Genomic DNA, 22,699 nt, shown 5'->3' with positions numbered 1-22,699 from the left:
ATCAACTAAAGAGTTCTATTAATTATAAAACGATATAATCATTATAAAATAATAAGTACACAAAAAAATTGATTTCTTAATTAAAAGTACTGTAGATATTTAATTTTATAAATACTAAATCTCTTTCAGATATCTTATCAATAATGTAATCATAAATAAATAGATATGTACTAATTTTATTGAACTATAAAAAAAAATAAATAAATAATAAGATTTAATATTTTTTTAGAAATAATAATCCTTAACATAAAATAAGACTTTAAGGAAAAAAAAATATACAAGTCATAAAAAATTTGGAATGGTTTTTTTTAAAAATTAATAATTACACATGATATTATTTCATATGTGAAATAATACAGTTCTAAAAACTACTACATAATCTAATAAAAGAATTATTCTTCTGTTGCTGTTGCAGCTGTATTTAAAATTACTTCAAAAGAAAATGGCGCAAATCCATAACCAAGTCCTTTGTAGAATTTGCTCTGGAACTCAACCCTAAATAACATATTTTTTTTTAAAGTAAAATAGATAAAAAATAAAATGATACTTTTATTTACCAATGTAGACGAAGTGTGTGTAAAAATGCTGAAAGACCTTCCATTAGAACAAGGATACCGACAGTTAAAACTGCCCAGAAAGCAAAGACAGCCCATAGCCATACACCACCAATCCACGAATCTAATATGAGACCTTTAGTCATAACCATACTCCAAAGTACTTCTGACAATTCTAAAGGTTGAAAATTAAAATAAATAAAACGGTTTGTTATAATTTTTAGGTAACAATAATAACATACGAGCATGAGCTAAAGAAAGAGCCCATAACCGAAGATATGAAGCAGTGTGACTGACAGATCCGAGTACATATTCAATAGTATGTATGCCCTGATGAATAAATAATTCTCCAATTTCATTTTCATCATGATTTCCATGACCACCTGCTGCTGGTTGTTGTACAATACGACCTGCTCCTTCAGCATCTCCATTTTCAGTTGTGGCATGTCCATTTACTAACTATTTACCAAAATCAATTATATATAATATATATATATATATATATAATTATTGTATAAGATAAAATAAATTACTTGAACATGTTTTTCTTTTTGTTGGCGCATAATGTAAATTGGTTTTGCTAGTAACATTATTGGAACACATAGAAGTGCTATGCATACTAATAATTTTTGTAAGAATCCCTAAATATTTAAATATATTTTTAAATAATAAATAATGTTACAAAACCCTGATTTTTGGGGTTAAACCAAACTCAAACCGAACTTTCAATTTTTCAGTCAAACTCAAACTGAACTGAACAATTAAATATTTAATTGAACTTGAACAGAACGTCAATTTTAATTATTTTTGTGCAAAATTTTTTTGGCATCATTATTTAACAAATACAGCATTATGTTTGATTATACTAGTTTGATTTTTTAATTAATTTACAAAGAAAAAGTTTAGTTTGATTTCTTAAAATTTTAAGTTCGATTAATAAACTGAACCAAACACTCAAAGTTTGGTTTTAGTTGAGTTTAAAAAAAAATAAAAAAAAATTCATGGACCAAATTACTTGTAACGGGAACATGTAAACAGATTCACAATGCGCTAATGGTTCAGCTTCTTTAAATAATACCATGTTGATGAATGTTATCAAAATAGAAGGTGCACAAGCTGGACTTTTTGTAAATTCTATTAAAAACAATATATACTTATCACTTTATGCTAGCATTATAAATTTATGAACATTAACTATCAAGTCAAATTTTTATGTGATTTATGAGGACTTAATATTAATTAATGTGCCCTGTACTAAAAAATTAAAAATTGAGTTAGTCCCAGAAAAATATTCTTAGTTCCAAACCTAATAACATATTAAATGGGCTAAGTGTCTTAGAAGGGTGAAGGGTGAAGGGGGAATTTTCTTTTTTTAATGGATATAAACAATTTATTTCATAGTTTTATATTTTTATTTAGAATTTTCTTTTAATTAAAATTAAGATAAATTATTCAAAATAATTTTTTGAGTTACCCAAGTTATAATATATTATTTAAAAATAATTTTTGATTAACTAAACTTATTCCATTATATTAAATTAACTAATCCAGGAAATTTTTTCTTTAAGTCTTTTGATTAGACTATAGATCTAAAGATATCTAATATTTAATGCATAATAATAAATTAGTTGAATCATTTAGGATAACAATTTTTAACTTCTTATTTCCATGTATCACCAACTCATTTCAAACCCTATTTTTTGTATCACGTGATTTAAAACAATTTGGAGAGATTAGAAATATTGTCGTTTTCATAGCAACATTATGCACCTCAAAATGATAAAAAATAATTTTGTTGAGAAATCTATACTTTAAATGTTGACATATGCTAAAGCTTTCTTGAAATAAAAATTTTTTTGATAACTGAGAGTTAAAATAATTATTCTATTTGTAAATTTGTCGAAAAATTGAGTTACATGGTTTTACCATGTTAAAATATACTGAACCAATTATCTAGTTTTGATTTATTACAAATACAAATTTTATTTTACCTATTTATAGTTTTTTATTAGGGACTATGAAACTTTGTAAATGATTGGTTTAACAAATAAGTTACATATTTATAATTAATAATAATTCAAAATATTTTACAAGGGAAATTTTCTTCAAATACACATTCAGAATCACTCTTCACTGATATAATTACATGATAATAATATTATATGTAGATATATATCTTTTTATTCACTTACCATTTTGAGGACCATAAAATATCCATTTTATAAACATTAACAACACCATATAAAAGAACAAGAATGTCAAAAATATTAATTGAGGAATAAATTCACAAATAATAGCAAGTCGATCATTAAAATATCTGTAAAAATAACATGGTAAATTAATGTTTAAAATCAGACTAATTTTAATTTGAAATTATTACCTGTAGTTGTATAAACTTAAAGCAACCCCACTAAGCATGTGAAGCACTCCAATGATTATGGAAATTTTCATTTTGTATGCATTTAAAAATACAATTTTGTTTTGGGCAAGCTAAAATGAAAGATTATAAATTTATAACAGTATTTAGTAGTGTTAAAATAATAGTAAAAATGTCAATTTTATTATTTCAAAAAATTGTAAATATTTAAGAATATAAAAAATAAGAGTCAAATTCAATGAAATATAATATGTCATATCAAGCAAATAATATTGAGAAATCACTTCAAGGAAGAATATAACGGAAAAAACTATTTTAATAGCTTTATAAAATACCAAGTATCATTTAACATCAGCACTATCATTTAAAATTATGTTTTATAAAAATTTATTTGATGTCAATAACATTGTTATTACTTTAGACAAAGAGTGATCAAATTTTATTCAAGTGAGTTCATTACTTAAAACTGATGATACATTCTATTTTATATAAAACTCTCCAGATATAAAAACAATTATTTGTACTCAATACTGAAACTATTTTTAAAATGTTATAAATGGTAGAACTTAATAATTTTATTTTATTTTTTGTGCTTGTATTAAAAAGCTCTTAATGTAATGTAAAAGTAAAACAACTTAGGTGTTATACCTGCCAAACAGGATCAAGTCCTACTGGATAAGGAATTTGATCATAAAAATCTGAACTAGATACATTTAACTGAAGGGCTTTATTATCCATAACAGTAGATGTATTATAAAATGTATGCCAATGTGATCCAAATACGTTGAGAGATTTAGAAAATACATCATTATATATAAGACCAGTATACATAGAGAATAGGCCCATCAATAATATAATGTAACGACCAGAAAAAAATATATTCCATACCTAAAAATAAATAAAATAAAACTACAAAAAAACTTTTCTAATGAATAAAATTTTTCACTAACTTCATTGTCAGATTTTTTGGCAGCTAATGGTTTTTCCCGTAGTACCAAAAAAAGTGCAAATAAAAACATAATTGCACCATGACCGAGATCACCAAACATGACAGCAAATAAAAATGGAAAACTGATAATAGTATACGGAGCTAAAATTTTTTTTTTAAATTAATATAAAAAACATAAATAACTTTATTTAATTTTTGGTATACTTGGGTTGATTTCCCTATAACTTGCTATTCCGTATGCATCTACCAAGTTTTGAAAAGCATTTGTAAATTTATTAGTGCGGTTATAGGTTGGTGGATCTTCAAATGTATCCATTCTATTAAGTATAGGAGGAACAGAACTTCCACTTCGTTCCTAAAATAAAAAGTTACAAATAGAAAATTGAAAAAATATCCAAGTTATAATCTTTTTCTTTAAACATACAGTTCCTCTACGAAGAGCAAGTTGGATAGTTTCAACATCAAGTAATGGTACCCAACATTCAGCAATTAAACATTTTTGTGTTACGTCCAAGTTGAATAAATTTAATGTATGATAAATAGCTTTGATTTTGACAACTTTAATAAACCAATTTTTAATATTCTTAGCAGCTGCAACAAGGACACGATGACGATGATCTTGAGTTTGACCTAACACCTAATATAAATATACAATTTATAAATAATTTTAACTATTTGTTATAAAATGCTAAATTTAATATTTACAGTGTTAAGATCTTCAATGCGAGTCATAACACCCATAGCCATTTCACGGCGTTGAGATGGAGCTTCAGGACATGGATATAATGTAGCACGAAAACCTTCACAGATTTTTCTTACACGAGACTTGAGTTGATCTCCTTGGAAAAATATAATAAATACTGATTTGTGCACTTGATCTCCCTATAAACCAGTAAATACATAACAAATAGATCAAAATCATAAATAAAAAATAAGTATTAATAGATAACATAAAATAAATACTGACAGTTGATGGATCTTCCAAGGGGGTTTCTATTTCAGCTTGTCTCAAAAAAACATTACCACGACAAGCCCGCCATAACATTCTTTCGAAGGCAGGAATTCTTTCACGTAATATTACTCCAGCAACAAATCTTAATTTGTTAAAAAAAAAATTATTTTATTTTGAAATTTAATTTATAATATTAATTATATTAATGTAGAACATATAAGACAAAATTATTTTTTAATTAGGTATGATCACTTATAATTATGATTGTGATGGAATTAAATATATAATTCCTAATAACCAATGTTTTAACTGGACCTGAACTTGTTTATTTATTCCACTCACCAAATTGGCAATGATGTAGTATTATAGCGCTTGTAAAAAATATTATAACAAATAACATTAGAAAAGTAAAATAAATTCCACAGCAAAACATTTAATAAATGCCCATATTATTAGTATGAAAAGAAAATTATAAAGAGATGTATTAAAGTTACAACTTAAAAAGTATTTTTGTTTTTGCTTTCTAACTGACACATTTATTATTTAAACTTGTTTTAAATAAACTTAATGTGTAGTTAAAAAGAAAATCAATATAAATAGGTACATACCCTAATTGTACTGGGCCAGCATTGATTTGACGTGCAATCGAATCATCACTAATCAGAGCACGTGTCATTGATTCTGTTGGGTGTATACCACCCTCTTGCTATTGTACACGAACACACACAAACGGGGTAAAAAAAATGATCAGTTATATATGATGTTATATCTATATATATTTATTTAAAAATAATCATTATTCTTATTAAAAAAAAAAAAAGAGTAATTTATATATATTTTTTGTTTTAATATAATTTACATTAAACTATTATTCATTTATAATATTTATTTAAATTTAATGATGATTTTTGAACAGAGTCAAGCTTAAGGAAATTAACATTTAATTTTCAATTAATAATGTGCAGTAATAGAAAATGTCTCGACTCATTTTAGTTATAGCATCTAAAAATGTCACTTTTAATATAATTCCAATTTGACATGTGAAATTACTGAATATAATTCAAGTATGAAATTCATCATAACTTTTATAACGAATGATAGTGTAAAGATCAGTGGTGTAGTCTTAAAAAAGTTCACGAGTACATCCTTAAATCAAAATATTACCTCCTACATCCAAGAATATTTTTTTGAGAAAAGGTTGTAGTGTAAATTTTTTTTAAAAAAAGGTATTTAAAAATACTTGATACACGAAAACTATTACCAGTGAAGCAAAAAAGTAAATGTTTTACAATTTTTATGAACAAATTTTTTTTAATATAATAACTAGGATTTAGAACTTTATGCAAGTTTATCTTAGTTATCCTGAGGTACATAAATGATAAACAAATATTAGTGTTTGTTTTCTTAACACTATACAATGTATATTAAAAAAGAATTTAGTTATGGAAGGTATCACTCCTCTCTATAACAAATAATTTTCTGTGGTACTGTATATGTCCATTGTAAATTAACATAGAGCTGAGTATTTTAGAAATGGTCTAAACAAATTTAAAAAATGTGAAAGCACTCTAATAATTATATACATTTTTTTAATGATAACATAAAGTGAGACTAAATATTTACAATTAAATCTTAAAGTGTCAGTTATCATGTTTGTGTACCGCAAATCTAGATTTTTGTTACAGGTACAAGCATAAATAGAAATTTAGGAGGTACATCATGTAGTCATACCCTCGACTACACCATTGATAAAGATAATTATATAATTTAATACATTTTTTTGTTTCATTATTTAAGTAGCATAAGTATATAAGAATGATAAAGCAAAGCAGCGAATGTTGAAGCACCTATTTCAAATGCAACTTACTTTACATTGTAATGATTTAACCAATTTACAATGTTTAATTATTATTATTATATATGTTAATTAAGTAATAAGCGTGAATGATATTATTTGTGTAAGTGTAACTACAAAACTGTTGTTTTAAGTTAACTTATTAGTAGACATTTTACAAACCATCAAATATTTTAAACATTTATTCAAATTTAAAGCTCTAAAGTAATTTGTGAATAATTTTAATTATTCAATATATTTTAAAGAAAATAAATACAACAGTAATGCATTAATAAAATCCCAGGTCCAGTTTAAACATTCCATAAATAAACATTCCACAATCAACACATAGTTCTCTAATTGTTATTTATTGGGTATATACATTTAACAATATCACCATTTTATTTTTTAGTACTTCCACCACAATCACATTTTTAGTTAATACAGTACAGTAATATATTACAAATTTTGCAATCTGATTAGTAAGTAAAATTTACAAAATGCAGACTAAAATACTGCATAATTATTCATTACTTTCAGATTAATGTAAATTAATTTTACAATGTGATTATACAATAATAATAAAAACTTATTATAATAATACTATTATAATATCTTATTTATTTTTACATGAGAATTATTTTACAGAAATAGTTAGATTCAGAGCTCTATTTCTCAAATGATTATTTATTTAAGTTTCTACATAATATATTTATTATAAGTTTTAAGTGGCCTGGTATAAAAATGAAAATATTAAATGAAATAACATTCAAAAATCCCTCATTTTATGTATGTAAAGTATAAATGTATCTTATAGTAATAGTTAAAAAATTAAAAATGATGTAACAACCAAAATAAAACTTTCATTAGGAAATTTTACAATATTTTTTAGTAAATTTACTATGATAAGAAGTTGATAATGATAAATATAAAATAAAAAACTGTATTTTAAAATAATATTTTATTTATTGCCGAAATATTTTATGTAAATTAAAATAAATATTTTATAATGATATAGTTAAATAGATAATCATTTCTACTAATATATTTAAAAATTTCCAGTTGAAAAGGTTACTTTAATCATTCTTTATAATTTTACATTAATATTTATATTTGTTAATTATCTATGAAAATACTAATACTAATATAATAAATAAAATATTCTTCCCAGTTCCAATATATTAAATAATATAAATTTTTAAAAAATATTGATTAATACCCAATTCATATTTATCCATCCCTTTAATAGCAATATAGTTTTTATATTCTTAAATCACTACTAATTATTTTCAGGATAATAAAAAAATAAATTTTAAAAATTAAATCATTATTATAAAAATATATTATGCTACTCTGCAAAAAACTCCTAACAAAACATATAACCTACTAGATATTTTCATCATCCAAGACTATGATAATCATATTTAATGTATTATTACACTATAAAAAATATGATAGCAAAAATTGTGTAATTAAATAATTATATATGAAAATAGCAAATTTATAATCCTACCCTAGTTTGAGGGCTTGACCGCCTGCACGAAGTCCTTCTTCACCTAGTAGCGTAACTTGCTCATCTTCCCGATTTGGGTCAGCCATCTGTGAAGCAACCGCAGTACCCATTTTCTGTTCAGTCTGGCAACACATACGAACGCACACACACACACATACACAGACAGATATACGCAAACGCACAGGGACAACACACGGACATCACCACCCCACCAGACAAATGTTTTAATTATAGAAATGTAAATAGTAAGTTTTTTTAATGAAAATGTGCATCAAAATTATTCATATATGACATTTATTTTGTAAAATATATATATATATATATAATTTTTTTTAAATATTAAAAAAAAAAAGATCAATGCAAATAAGCCTGAATATTTTGATGCTCACTGACATTGAAAAAAAGCAAATAAATAATAAAGCTTAAATAAATTAAATAAACTATACTAAAGATAAATCTACCAAAACCAGAATATTGAATTAGTTGTATATACCTATTTATTTTAGATAAAATATAGGTTTTATAAAATAAATTTTTTTTATCTATTTTCAATAAAGTAAAATATTATAACTACATCAAATTTAATAAAATGAAAAAGATTGTCCAAAAAGAAACAAATTTAATAATGTAACTATATAAATGTAACCAGTATGGCAAAAACACATTAATAACTAATTTAATTTTACTCTTTTTATTATATAAGTCTAAATTTATTAATTTAAATAAAAGAGTAGGTATCCTTGTATTTACTACAACTGTCTAAGAAACATGCTTATAAAAAATACAAATTGCTTATTTATTTTGATTTTAACCTCATAAAACTGTAAAAGAAATAATGTAATATTTCAAAATTAAAAGTATGTGTTATTCTTAACATGCATCATATCAAAAAATATGATAAGTTTTATAAAAACAAAAAGTTATATATAATGCACTATCATTAACTATTAAACATCAAAATAAATAAACAATATGAATTTCATACAACTAGGACATAAGTCTCTAACATAATAGATATGTAATTATATTAGTATTTTACCAACACCATAACTATTATTTACAACTAAAACTTTAAAATATTTTATCTTAACTACGTACAAATAAAAAATAGGAGATAATTTTATTAGTGATTGTGCAATTGTGGCAGTTTAAGTGAAAAGACAGCTTTGTTTACATGCATGTGATGACAAGATGTACATACTTGAATACTTTAATTTTATGAATAAAGTAACTACAAATAAGTCAATTAATATTAAATTGGAATGATAAAACACAATAATGGAATAATTATTCTGAATTATATTGCAATTCCAGTTGAACCTACTATAGTAAATAATGATTCATTTGATAAATGTAAATTGCTTAAGCCTGTTCTGTTTTACTATTTCATTTTACACAAATATAATAAATATATTTTTTTATAAATTAAATAGTATTTACTATTTAAAATTGTATTTAATTTAATTTTTGAGATTAAAATTTGTAAATATACTTAGTAAAATTAAAATTTTTTTCAAACTTTGAAAAGCTAAAAAGGTACTAATTTAACTGTGATATATATATATATATATATTTAAATACGAGTAATTAAAAATAGCAATTTTTTTAGCTTATAAAAAGTATTACAATGTGTATTTCATGAAGATTTATTTATATATGTCTAAATAGTTTCAATCAATTCAATTCAATTTTTAAAAAAGCATAAATCAATAAAATAAAATGATGATGAAATCATATGATTTTAATAATAAATAAAACAATAAATAGAAAATGCAGTAAAGCAAAAATAAAAAACCAAAATGAGTATTAAACGAAATCCTTATGATAGTTGGTGAGGTGGTTTTAGAATAATATGATGCTGCCAGTAACTGAAAGTATTGAGTATGTAAAAATAGTATTATGTAAACATTTATAAAAGTTTAAAAAAATTTTATTCTTGAATTATGATTTTGATAAAATTTAAATTATTTGACACTTTCATATTTTGATTTATATTTGAATAATCATAATTTTAATGTTCATATTAATTTACCTTAAGAATATATATTTAGTTTACAATACTTATTAATACTAATTATATATTTTTTATAAATTTTATGAGTTTACTTTAATATTTACCTCATCAAAGAAAACTTGAGTTTTTCGTAAAATGTGTTTTAATTCAGTTAGCTCTAAAAAGTTTCGTTTTAGAGCTTCTGCATTGTGGTTGACCTCTCTCAATTCATTTTCTAATTTTTCAAATGTGGCCTATAGTTAAACATAATTATAAAATAGAATACATTAAAAAAAAATTGATTCAAGTAATATTAACATTAAAACTTAAATAATAATATAAAATAATAAAATCAAGTACTCTTAGACAACAATAACAACAAGTGTTTACATTTTTTAATTTAAATTTGCGTAAGATTTTTCAAATAGATTAATAAATTATATTTTTCAGAAAATTAAATCTTAGAATTTTTAATGATCTGATGATATACTCTTATGAAATTATATGAACTATTTTTTTTATGACCAAGAGCAACAACATTAATGTGAAAACAAAATACCTCTAATAATCTATAGTAAAAAAGTAGTTTTTACGTTACCTCAAGATCTATCATTTCTCGAGGTTGTGGAGCCTCAGGATTTTCACCAGTATCCAACATTGGAATTCCATCTTTTTTAATTTCTTTTTCCAAGTAACGGAGTTTCCTTTCCATTTCATCACAACGGCGTACTTCGCTGACGAATTTACGTTGAAAAGCATTAACATCAGGGTTTAACTAAAAATAAATTGTCAAATTATTAATTATACAATATTCAAGTAAACTTTTCTAACCAAAAAAATTTGAATATATGCTTACATCTCTGAACTGGACCAAACCTAATTCACCAAGTTCTGAAACGCAGGCATATGCAGCTTCACTTTGTAAAAATAATTGGCATAAAGCCATTTCTTCACTACGAAAAAGGGACCCCATCGTAGAGTGTTTCACTAAATTAATTCTATTATATTATGCCAGGCAAATGAAAGAGACGAAAATTAAATTCTAAAAGGTGTCATAAATAGCATAACTTAAACAAAATACTTCTAGGTTGATTTTCAATGTTAGGGTGTGTCGGGCGTCGACTCGCAATACAATATTTCCATGAACTTGATGAAATGGGCGATAAGTTGACGGCTGACACTAGATTTTCTCTACAATCTTATCTATGTGAAAAAAATCAGCTGATAAATGTACTGTTACCACTACAAATTTTAGTTTACAGTATTCATATAACATTTGTATAATGGATAGACTGTAATGAATAAATATTATGTTTATCTAGTTTTCTCATGTATTTAATGATTGCAGCACATCTTGACATTATACACATCTTTTAAATAAAAAAAGTAATTTGAACAAATTTTCTTCAGCGAAATATTCACAATGTCTGAGTATGAAGTCGCTTCGAGTGGTCGATTAAAATTGAAATGTGACTCTGGAATTGTTAAGTAAGTCATTATTTATTATTATACTTTCATTAAAGAGATTAAATTTACTGATACGAGAACGTTTTAGTAAAGTACATTTTTTCACACATCGAAAATTGTTATGAGAGAGTACACATTTCAGATGGCTGATTAGGCATAGTGAGATAATTGATGCGTTCATTAAAACTGACATAATTATTTATACCTCTGCATAATTTATTATTTTTTAATAAACAAATCTTAAAACAACATTTAAAACATCAAAATATTTTCTTCATATTTAATCCTCCTTAAATTTAGTCCTAACTTAATTACTGAGAAAAACTATAAAGTCATTATTTTGATTCCTTTATTTATATTTTATGATACAATTGATAATAGTATAAGAATATTTTATTTTATTTAAATTTAAAGTTAATTATTAAATGATTTAATTAGGAAAAAAAAGAAAAAGAAGATTAAAGAAAAAGAATTAGAAAAGATTAACAAAGGAATTGAGGACAATGAAGTAAAATTAAAAGAACATTATGTACCACCAACAAAAGCTGAGTTGGCATTTATGAAACAACAAGAGAAATTGGTAAAAATTAGTTATTTTTTTTTTTTAGCTTCGATTTGAAGCTGAGAAGGTATTAATTTTACCATAATGTGTTTATTTATTCTATTTTTGTTATCTGTATTATACCGATTTTTCTCAACAATACGTCAAAAGATCACAAATCGTATCTAGTTGAAGACATTACCTTCAAAAATGGAAAATTTTGCCCTCGTTCCCCGTAAATAGTGAAAATCCCCCCAAAAATTACGATTTTGACATTTTTTTTCTTTCTAAAAATTGCTATAACTTAATGAAAATTGAACAAATCAAAATAATTCTTTTTTATATTGAAACTTTAGATATTTTCCTTTCATTTGATATACATTTTTTGAAAATCTGACCTTTTACCTGCCCATAGAGAGGATTCAAAATTGCATCTTCTACACAAAAATTTAACTTTTTCAACTTAAGTTTTGAAAATGTTCCAGGTATACTCCAAGTTTCAAACATTTGCTAAAATAAAGCTTATGTTATGTACTATAAGTTCAAAAAAAAAAATTGCCCCGACAATTTTTATTCTATGTAAAAATGGTTGCCGTAGATAAAAAACATGCAATTTTGTTGTTAAAATTTATGATTTGAGATTTTATTAGTTGAACTTTTTCAACTCAATTTTTGTGTTAAAATTTTGTATTTTGTATTTTAATTTATTTTAATATACTTTATAATGAGTTATACTGATTTTCATGAATATTATATAATACTAATTGACGTAAAACATAAAGTGAAACTTATTTCAATTTTTTTTTCTTTTAAGTCGAAAAAATTAATTTTAACATTTGAATCAGCTTAAATTGCCAATTTTATTAAAAAATAAATGTGACAAACGATTGCTGATTTAGTAAAAATCATTACCTGTGGCAATGATTCTTTTTGCAATTTTTCCTTAATTATTTTTGAGTTAGAATTTTGCTTTTGATTTAATCCACCAATTTCTTAAAACTAAAAACTATCTTCAGATTTGCATTGAAGCGTTTCTTATGATAGTGATTTTATCACTGTCAGATATCATCTATACTATTACTAACTATGCCACGATCCCACTGTGCTATCTTTTTTTTTAAACTACTATAAATATAATTTCTTAGTGAATGATGTTTATTATTAATACAATACTTTTGTAAATTTTTTTAGCAAAAAGAAAAAATTATGAAAGTTGCATCTATGACACATAAACAAAGAGTTGAAGAATTTAATAGACACCTCGATAGTCTCACTGAACATTTTGATATACCAAAAGTCAGTTGGACCAAATAAAAACTTTTTTAATATTTATATTGTTTTATACCTATAAAATAACACTTGGTACTTTATTTTTGTTTTACTTTGATCGAATGCCTAATAATGTATAAATATTTATTTTTTATCTTAAACATTTAACTGTTAGTAGAATTAATTGTACATTTTAAAATAAATTTACTCTAAATAAATGTAATAAAAAATTGTATCTTAAATTGATTTCTTTTTTCTATAAATTTTCTTTGCTTGTGATTACTTATAAAAGTAGGTACAATGAAATGGAAATTATTCTTGAACTATTATGGTTAGTGACCAATGTTATCTACCCATACAAAGTTATTTTGTTGACATTTACGTAAAATGTGTAATACACATTGTTATAATTCAAAAATAAAAAGCAATAATCGATAAAATAAAAATGATGAAATTGAGTGATGGGTGATTGGTATAATGAGAACCTGATGTTGTGGTTCTATCGGGGTCGTATGGTTCGAGGGTTCAGAACGACAAATACAAGTAGATATAAAAATAATAGACGTAGTACCTCTATTCGAGGTGTAATAAAGTTTTGTCTGGTTAGTTTCTAATGTCCTAACTAAGAGGCAACGAAACGGCGAAGCCAGTTCACGAATACCATATAACGTGATTATGTATAACTTCTTTAACCAACCAGTTAAAATTGACACTTTAAGATATTAATTTAATAAATGATCTATTGCTTTGTCATCCTTTACTCAAATTTATTAACTCCAAATAATTGGGACAACACAGTGGCGTATTTTGGGGGGGTGTCCTCCATGTCTGGACACCCCCCGACTTAAAAAAAATGCCTAATATATTGGTATTAACTTTTTTTATAATATACTATATTTATTTACTATAAAATAAATGGTATTTTAAATAAATAACAAAATTGAAGATAATTTGATAGGATTCGACGACACGTATTTATCTACATTTTATCAGAGACTAGAGATTTCTAGAAATTATTTGGATTTCATTGGGTCATTTAGACAACAAAAATACCCTTAGCAAAAATATAATAACAACGGAAATATTCTGAACTTGTAGTTCATTTTTAAATTTATTTTATAGTTTATCAGTTTAGAGAATTATAAACAAATAAGTTTAGTTACCCCTATTCAATATACCGCATTCATAAAAAATACAGAAAATAATTTTTATAATTAAAATAGTATTTAAAAAAAAAACAAAAGTTATGAAATTCTTTATGAATCGTCATTTAGTAAAATTAAAATTAAGTTAAGATAGTAGATACGCTTGTTAATTTAAAAATTTATAATTGGCTGACTTTTTAACTTAATTGTATCCATAACTGTATATTATAATATTTGTATATTCACATAACAAGAACAATAAATTATTTCAGTTAAGATAAATTTATATTAAATTTGAATTTCTTAAATGAAATGTTACAAAGAAAAATAAGATTAAAATAAAATAACAAAANTCTTAAATGAAATGTTACAAAGAAAAATAAGATTAAAATACAATAACAAAACTACAATTAAACATAGAAAAAGTAAAAAAATGTTTGGTATACAAATAAAAATTTCAATTTATAGTGAATATTAAGAAAATTGATATAAAATACAAAAATAAAATTTCATTCATAAAAATATTAATTGAATAGCTCGCCAGCAATAATTTCATTTTTGTGTCTTAATCTTATAAAAGGCATAAAATTTGCATTTATTGGTGTTGTATCACCTCGAGACATTTTTTCTGCCAGCTCAACAGTAAATGGCCCACAATCATGTCCATTGGTTTGGCGAGATGTCTCGCCTATTTGTAATGTCCATGTAGAAGCTTTTCCTTTTTTGTCCATCTCCCATTCAATTAAGAAATTTTTTAATACCATTGGATAGGGACCCTCATACGACTTAAGACTATCATATGATGTCACAGTCTTTTCAGGTATATTAACCACTGTCAATATCCAATGACTCTCATATACATTCATGGCTACAAAAAGTAATTTTATTGTGTGAAAATCTTTTTTTATCCATCTTCTTACAGCTGGATAACCTCCTCGAAGATACGCTACAATAAAATCAGTGACAACTGCATAAACTTCACCTTCTGACCGTTTTACTATCATTTTAATGTACTCATTAATTGTGTCTGAAGTATACCATGATGTGGGCGATTTAAATGAAGGTGCATTATACTGATCAAGAGATTTTGTGTTCTGATCTTGCATTACTTCTGCAAGTGTAACCATATTTAAACATTTTTCATAAAATTAATAAAAGACTTTGTTGAACAGTTTACTATTATTTAGGTTTATTTAAGGTTTTGGAATATGAAATTAAACACGTATAATTACTTTTATTTAAAACGTCCATGGACCCCCTTAATGACACGCCTCTGCAGAAGTTATATTAATTTAACTCGTATTATTATAATTAATTATGTTTAATAAATAATCTTTTTTTATTTAATTTTACATAAAATAAATAGATTAAATAACTAATTACCTTTTTCTTTCTCTGGTACTTTTATTACTTCAATAGTGGACAGAGCAAGTAAATTTACGTCATTCGGCGTATTTAAGGTCAAAGGATTAGAACTAACTTTTGGCTCTAAAATAATTTATGTTTAAAAATATTACATATTTGTTTCAAAAATCAAAACTTCATATTTTTTAAAAATGAATTATATTTTAAAAGTTGTATACTTTTTATGACTTTTTCATCTTCTTCGGATGAATTTCTTTTTAAATTTGGTCGAGCAGTAGTATTAGAAGATATCTCAAAAAGTTGTTTTTTTATTTCGGATTTTTTGCGTTCCAAATTCTTCTTATGAAAACTCTAAACGGATCATAAAAATATATTTAATTATATGATAAATTTATTTAAGAAATCTGCTTTAAGTCCAAAAAATGGTTTAGGGTATACCCTAAAATCTTTTTATTGAAATAAAGCATAATAAAATATACCTTTTCTAACAAATCAGCTGATATTAATAGCGGATTGTCTTTTGAAATTGCTATATTTTTTTTCTGTTGAATTTAAAATTTCATTTTTATATTTTTCAGATTTTTCATTCTGAAAAAGTGTTCCGAATTCTCTTTGCTGCATCATATTCTAGGTAACCAAAGAGATATTTAAATAAACAAATAAACTATACTTAATATTATATTATTATCTTCGATAAAAATTGAATTTCCCATAAAAATCTAATAGAAAAAATAGCAGAATAATATTAAACATTATGTTACCGCATTTATATTAAGGGGATTGATAGTTTATTTTATATTTTTGAATCAGACAAATCCCAATAACATAGCTAAATCGAATAAATATATTAATATAATTATAGTTACCAATTTTTCTGGAATAATTTTATCATTTTTATTCGTTTTTCGATACGTGCGTTTTTTTGGAATAATGGAATTTTTTATAGGATAAATATTTTTATTAATAATTGCTGCAAATTGAATATAATTTTAATAATTATTAATTAAATAATCAATTTCGAAAAAGGTTTTTAATATTAAAATAGTTAAATTAAAGTAAAGCGACTGAATTATTGTCATATATGAATAAGAGAACTTATTATTAATTTTTCTTATATTTTATATTAAAAAACTTTTTCTCTATTCGAAATAGTTTGTTTAATTATTAATCTTAATAGTGTTTACAGGTAATTCTTACATCTTTAGTTGACTTTTTTGATATTTGTCCTTTATTTGTATTATTTAAAACACAATTGGAATGCATGAAACGACGATTCCATATTTCTTCAACTCTGCGTATGACCTTATGTAAGTTTGATTCATTTGTTTGACCAAAAATATTTTTTTCACTTGCCATATCAATAACTAATTAAATAAATCTCAATAATTACACAAGACGATTGTTTATTTTTCACGGGAAAAGACGAAGTGAACTGGAATGTCGATAAAATCAACATTTACATCTAATTGTCAAGGAAACTTAATTGTAAAAATTCATTAAAAAAATGTATAAGCCAATTATAAATAAATTTAGTATAAACAATACTTATTTATTTTAATTGTATTATTGGTCAAAGAATACAATATTTTAAGAATAATACAGAGAATTATCAAAAATAAAAAAAATATATATATATATATATTTTGAAGAAAAACCTTTTGTATTTGTTTGTTTATTTATTACATTAGTTTACAAATGATAGAGATTTTTTTATGAAAGTTCAAGTGGAATAAATTTGATATCGGTTAACAGAATATTTATGCATATAAAATTTAATCTGTATGAAATAAAATATCAACGTTTGGATTTATTCTCTTGCAACTATTAAAAATTTTGCCCATGTGAAATTGCTATTTCCATTTAGTTATTAACAAAAACCATAATGCCATGCGATTATAATCAACATAAAAATTTATTAAGTTGAATATATAATATAATTTAACAATTTAATTAATAACTGAATTAATGACATAATAATTCTGATAAAAGAAAATAACAGGAGATTTGAATTAATTTTAACGACTTTAACAAATCGAAAATAACTTTAGGGTTTAACTACCTAAATGTTTAATTATTCTTTGCATTTTTAATGTTATTATTATTATTATTTTTTTTTTTTTGACAATAACGGCTATCTTTGTAACTTCAATGAAAATGACAAATTATCCAAGAAAATTAAGGAAATTTTAGAGATACAGTGCCCAAGGAGATGACCGTTTAAAATCATTTTTGGAAGTTGAAGAAACAATAAAATATACAATTGAAACACTTCAAAATGAAATAATTGAATCCTGTAATAAAATTATTTTAAATAAAATCGTAACAAACATAAATGCTCAAAGATGTTTCAAAATACTTGCTGATGAAACGGCCGACATTGGTGGAAGCGAACAAGTAACTTTGTGTGTTCGATATTTAGATGTTGAAAATATAATTATCAAGGAAGAACTCTTCAGTTTGTGTCTACAACAGATACTACTGGAAAAGGTTTATATATTATTATTCAAAGTTTACATTCATTTGGTGTAGAAACAAAATACCTTAGAGGACAGTGTTACGATGGATGTGCTTCTATGTCTGGTCAATTTAACGGAGCTCAATCTCTTATTCACCAAAGTTATCCGCTTGCGACGTTTGTTCATTGTACTGTTCATGTTTTAAACCTTGCTATTTCTTATTCATCTTCTATACAAGAAACACGAAATTAATTAGGAACACCATCTAAAGTCAGAGATTTTTTCATATACCCAAAGCGAAAAGATGTGTTGAAAAGTCAAATCGAAGAAAGTCAAAAATGTATAACTAAAAAATCATTAAAACAATTATGTGCGACTAAATGAGTTGAACGTTTTTATACTGTCAATGATTTTCTTGAGCTTTTTGTGTACCTAATTGAATCGTTATTTATAATTTCGAAGTGGAATGACACTGAAACATCATCAAAAGCAAGTAATTTACGAACATCAATACTGAAAGGAGATTTTATTATTTGTTTACTTATTATAAATAAAGTATTTAGTTATGAGTTACTTTGTTTAAAACAACTTCAAAGAAATTAGCAGGTACACAGCATTGTTATTATCAATGGTAGTAAGGCACATTGTTGTGAGTTTATAAATACACTAACTGACAATACAGAAAGTATATCTATGATAGTCATAATTGATAATAAACAATCCGTGACTGCGACATTGATATCATATAAACCATTTAGCTACCTGTATTTGTAATCATATCATCATGTGTATTATACATGTATATTAACTCAAAAATTTGAAACTTTAAATGTTTATATCTAATAAACTAATAAAGTTATATTAAAAATTCAAATGCCATTTACTATTTAATTAAAAATCCAAACATTTTATTATATTCAAAATATGTGTTCCCATTTAAAGTTGACAAAGTTGACACCCTTACAAGGCATAAGGGATGAACATAAAAAGTTTTAAATAGTTAATAATTTAAGAATAATGTGTTACTAAAGAAAACCAAAAATAATGTTTAAATTATATTTATTCTACAAGTAAATGAGTGGGTTATGATAAAAAAATCAGTCTGTATACTGTAATATAGTTTATCATTTGTAAAGCTGGAAGTAAAACATTTTTGTAATGTTTTGTTTAATTGTAATTTCCTGATCTATTATTACTAGACCAGGAATTAAATATTTATAAACATTTTTGAAAACGATAGTATTATTAATTTTGCAAAAAGAAGAAAAACAAAATATTTTAGTATATAAGACGAAATGGAATGAATCGTAGAGGAAAGAGGACCTCAGGAGCACCAAAGGTAATCTCTTTTCGTGCGGTACGTTTGTGACATTAAGTTTTCATTTTGTGTATTGTTTTACTGTGTTTTTAGTGTATATTTATTTTGTATGTTTTGCATTGTTTAATTATATCTATAATAAATACATTTGAGTTATTATTAAACTTTTATTACTTTAAGTTAAGACACTAGGGTTGTTTCTTTTAAGATACAACAGTACCAAAATTTCAATTTTCAAATTATTTGTCAATTCCTAAAATAGTAATTAGAAAAATAATAAGTTTTTTTTACGTCAGTAAACATTTTTATAATTTTCGTTTGTGAGGTTCATTAAAAGTTGGACACCACCCGAGAAATCAATCAAAATACGCCACTGGGATAACATAAAATTACTTACTTCTTTTATTCTTGCAAATTGCTGTAAAATGATTTGTTAAATATCTCGATATGTTTATGTTTAAACATATGTATATGTTTAAAAGTATTTAATTCGCACTTCTTCAAAAGATAAATAATTAAAACAAGTTCTTTTCATATATAAATAAAACGCGTAAAAGTCAGCCGACAACAACACAGGGCTGTGACTGATAATTGTTTCTTTTTATTCTTATTTCAATTCGGAGAAAACGAACTCTCTCGCTCGCTATCACTCCTTCGAGCCTGAAAGGATTTCAGTGCTTTTTATAGTAAGATGATAGTACCCCCAATCCAGGGAAATTGTTGTCAGCGCTTTTAATAAGAGCGCTTAATAAGAGTGCAATAAATCAGGGTTATTATTTACAGTGAGCATTAGACGTGGCAGAGTGGAATGAAATATATAATTAGAAGAGGAAAGAAGAATGAAATAAATATAGTTAAAAAAGACACGCTTTTAAAGTATATCGAACTAAAAAGTTAAAAATTATTTTTAACTTTTTAATTTTATGTGCTTTAAAAGCGTGTTTTTCAGTTTTTTTTAAACTATATTTATTTTTTACTTTTTAGTTTTTTATGATATCGCTGTCACAGTCACGAAGTGTTTATTGTAAATTATGACTATCAATAAATATAATTTCTGTATTGCCAATTAGTGTATTTATAAACTCACGACAATGTGTCTTATTACCATTAATAATAAAGGCTATATACCTGTGAATATCGTCATAAAAAACCAGTTAACTACTTGTATTTGTAATCCCTTTTGTATTATACATGATTATTAACTGAAAAAAATTTGAATCTTTAAATGTTGATATCTAATAATAAACAATAAAAATTTGTTTATATATATATATACGCGACATAATAACACGTGCCGAGAGGAGTTACAAACTTACAACAAACAACAAACATACATGTGAAACTAATATAAGCATGTTAAAAAGGAAGTTGCAAGAAATTTTGAATAGGATAATTGAATTCTTTATTTATAGTATCGATAATTTTGAAATAAAACAATCAATTGTGTCTGCTGGATATTAAGATGTTATAACATTTATAGTTTATCATAAGAAGAAATTTCGTCGAAACGTAATGTTGTTTTCTTTCAACTGTTCAAAGTTTTATGCTTTAAGTACTGTTTATATATAATTATTAAGTATCGAATGACATAGTTTCTTATTACATGTTTGTAAAATTTGATACCGTTAGATATATAATCAAATACTGTTTTTCTAAGCGACTAATTCCAAATAAACGATTAACTACACTATATTATTATAGTACGTTTGTGTTTCGGAGTAGGTGTGATACCAGTTGTGTAGATTTTATTAATTAAGTAGATAATTAATTGGATTATTTAAAAATGTATAATTAATTTTATGTGATGACCTAACCAATAAAAAAATGTCAAAAAATTAAACATGAAACTTAAATAATTGACATTGACGTTAAAAATTCGTTTTTCAAATAAATGATATTATCGTGTGTTATATTAATAGTTATATACTTAATACTATATATGGATATTGATATCCATTTTCACCATGAAAACAAAATAAAGTCCGAAATTTTTTTTTTCCATAATAAAGTATATTACATTAGTTTAATTTAAGATATATATAAAAGTGTCAGTATTTCCGGAACACTTACAAAAGATAAGTTGAAAAGGTTAATTTTTGGTGAAAAAATTGTCATTTCGAATCCTCCCCTGTGGACAGGTAAAGGGTCAGATTTATAAAATAAAATATACCAAATGATAGATAAAGACATAATGCATCTATATAAAAAAAAATTATATTGATTTGGTCATTTTTTTATAAAGTTATGGTAGTTTTAAGTAAAAAAAATTGAAAAAATGTCAAAAATTAGCAATTTTTAAATTTGTAATTTTTTTGGAAATTTCCCCATTTATGGGGATTGAGGAAAATTTTTTCAATTTTTGAGGTTAATGTTGAGGATAACTTCGCATCGAAGCTAAAAAAGGTACTTACATATTCCACCTCACCTTACACTGTAAATAAAAAACCCAGCACAGGGGGGTCGCGGCACAGTGGTGACGTGTCATAGTTGGATCAAGTAAATGATATCTGACAGTGATTAAAATCACTATCAAAAATAAACGCTTCGATGCAAATCTTTAGATAGTGTTTAATTTTAAAAAAATTGGTGTTTTATTCCAAAAGCTACTTGATCTGCTGGTTCCTTATTAATATCTCGATTAAGATAAAGTATGTTAAATGAAAAAGGGTTTATTAAAAAATATTATTTGTCATAAAAAAATTGTGTAGATCCATAAACTTTTCAATAAGTTATAGCACTTTAAAGTAAAAAATGTAAATTATAAAATTGAGAATTTTCACACAATAATAGCATTTGGTAGCCATTTTCACCTTGAAGATAAAATAAAGTTCGAAATTTTTTTTTTTCATAATAAAGCATATTACATTAGCTTTAATTTAAGATATATATAAAAGTGTCAGACCTTCCGGAACATTTTCAAAATTTAAGTTAAAAAAATTAATTTTTTGTGAAAAAGTTGTCATTTT

General features: G+C 24.3%; 4 protein-coding genes across 7 annotated transcripts; 1 reads left to right on the top strand and 3 right to left on the bottom strand.

Moving 5' to 3' along the window:
* Positions 1 to 285: 285 nt before the first annotated feature.
* On the bottom strand, positions 286 to 11,334 carry LOC126906582 (V-type proton ATPase 116 kDa subunit a 1). 4 transcript variants are annotated; one of them, XM_050687219.1, is made up of 17 exons: positions 11,029 to 11,334; positions 10,771 to 10,947; positions 10,298 to 10,426; positions 8,180 to 8,301; positions 4,848 to 4,974; positions 4,586 to 4,762; positions 4,305 to 4,517; positions 4,085 to 4,235; positions 3,882 to 4,021; positions 3,580 to 3,819; positions 2,935 to 3,044; positions 2,747 to 2,871; positions 1,570 to 1,688; positions 1,088 to 1,195; positions 797 to 1,013; positions 558 to 729; positions 286 to 495 (listed from the first exon to the last, which is right to left on the bottom strand). In XM_050687219.1, exons 1-17 carry the CDS (start codon positions 11,143 to 11,145, stop codon positions 393 to 395), a joined length of 2,547 nt encoding a protein of 848 aa, XP_050543176.1. In that variant the 5' UTR covers positions 11,146 to 11,334; the 3' UTR covers positions 286 to 392. The 4 variants fall into 4 exon arrangements, with proteins under 4 accessions (XP_050543176.1, XP_050543178.1, XP_050543180.1 ...); XM_050687221.1 differs by having other exon boundaries at positions 8,180 to 8,292; XM_050687223.1 differs by having other exon boundaries at positions 8,180 to 8,265.
* Positions 11,335 to 11,492: 158 nt separating this feature from the next.
* On the top strand, positions 11,493 to 13,691 carry LOC126906583 (protein FAM32A). The gene is made up of 3 exons (XM_050687224.1): positions 11,493 to 11,660; positions 12,078 to 12,219; positions 13,372 to 13,691. The coding sequence occupies exons 1-3, from the start codon at positions 11,596 to 11,598 to the stop codon at positions 13,492 to 13,494; spliced, it is 330 nt and encodes a 109-aa protein (XP_050543181.1). The 5' UTR covers positions 11,493 to 11,595; the 3' UTR covers positions 13,495 to 13,691.
* A 1,347-nt stretch (positions 13,692 to 15,038) lies between these two features.
* LOC126907703 (sentrin-specific protease 1-like) lies at positions 15,039 to 16,551 on the bottom strand. The gene is made up of 4 exons (XM_050689190.1): positions 16,439 to 16,551; positions 16,178 to 16,310; positions 15,978 to 16,082; positions 15,039 to 15,705 (listed from the first exon to the last, which is right to left on the bottom strand). The coding sequence occupies exon 4, from the start codon at positions 15,698 to 15,700 to the stop codon at positions 15,119 to 15,121; it is 582 nt and encodes a 193-aa protein (XP_050545147.1). The 5' UTR covers positions 15,701 to 15,705; positions 15,978 to 16,082; positions 16,178 to 16,310; positions 16,439 to 16,551; the 3' UTR covers positions 15,039 to 15,118.
* On the bottom strand, positions 16,339 to 19,169 carry LOC126907704 (uncharacterized). Its single transcript, XM_050689191.1, has 5 exons — positions 18,707 to 19,169; positions 18,316 to 18,644; positions 17,144 to 17,323; positions 16,826 to 16,929; positions 16,339 to 16,586 (listed from the first exon to the last, which is right to left on the bottom strand). Exons 2-5 carry the CDS (start codon positions 18,335 to 18,337, stop codon positions 16,452 to 16,454), a joined length of 441 nt encoding a protein of 146 aa, XP_050545148.1. The 5' UTR covers positions 18,338 to 18,644; positions 18,707 to 19,169; the 3' UTR covers positions 16,339 to 16,451.
* Between the last annotated feature and the right edge of the window lie 3,530 nt (positions 19,170 to 22,699).

This window comes from Daktulosphaira vitifoliae, unplaced genomic scaffold (assembly GCF_025091365.1).
Source record: "Daktulosphaira vitifoliae isolate Bord-2020 unplaced genomic scaffold, ASM2509136v1 Scaffold_5, whole genome shotgun sequence".
NCBI classification, from domain to species: domain Eukaryota; kingdom Metazoa; phylum Arthropoda; class Insecta; order Hemiptera; family Phylloxeridae; genus Daktulosphaira; species Daktulosphaira vitifoliae.
Note: the sequence above shows the minus strand (reverse complement) of the source record. Positions and strands in the feature narration are given on the sequence as shown.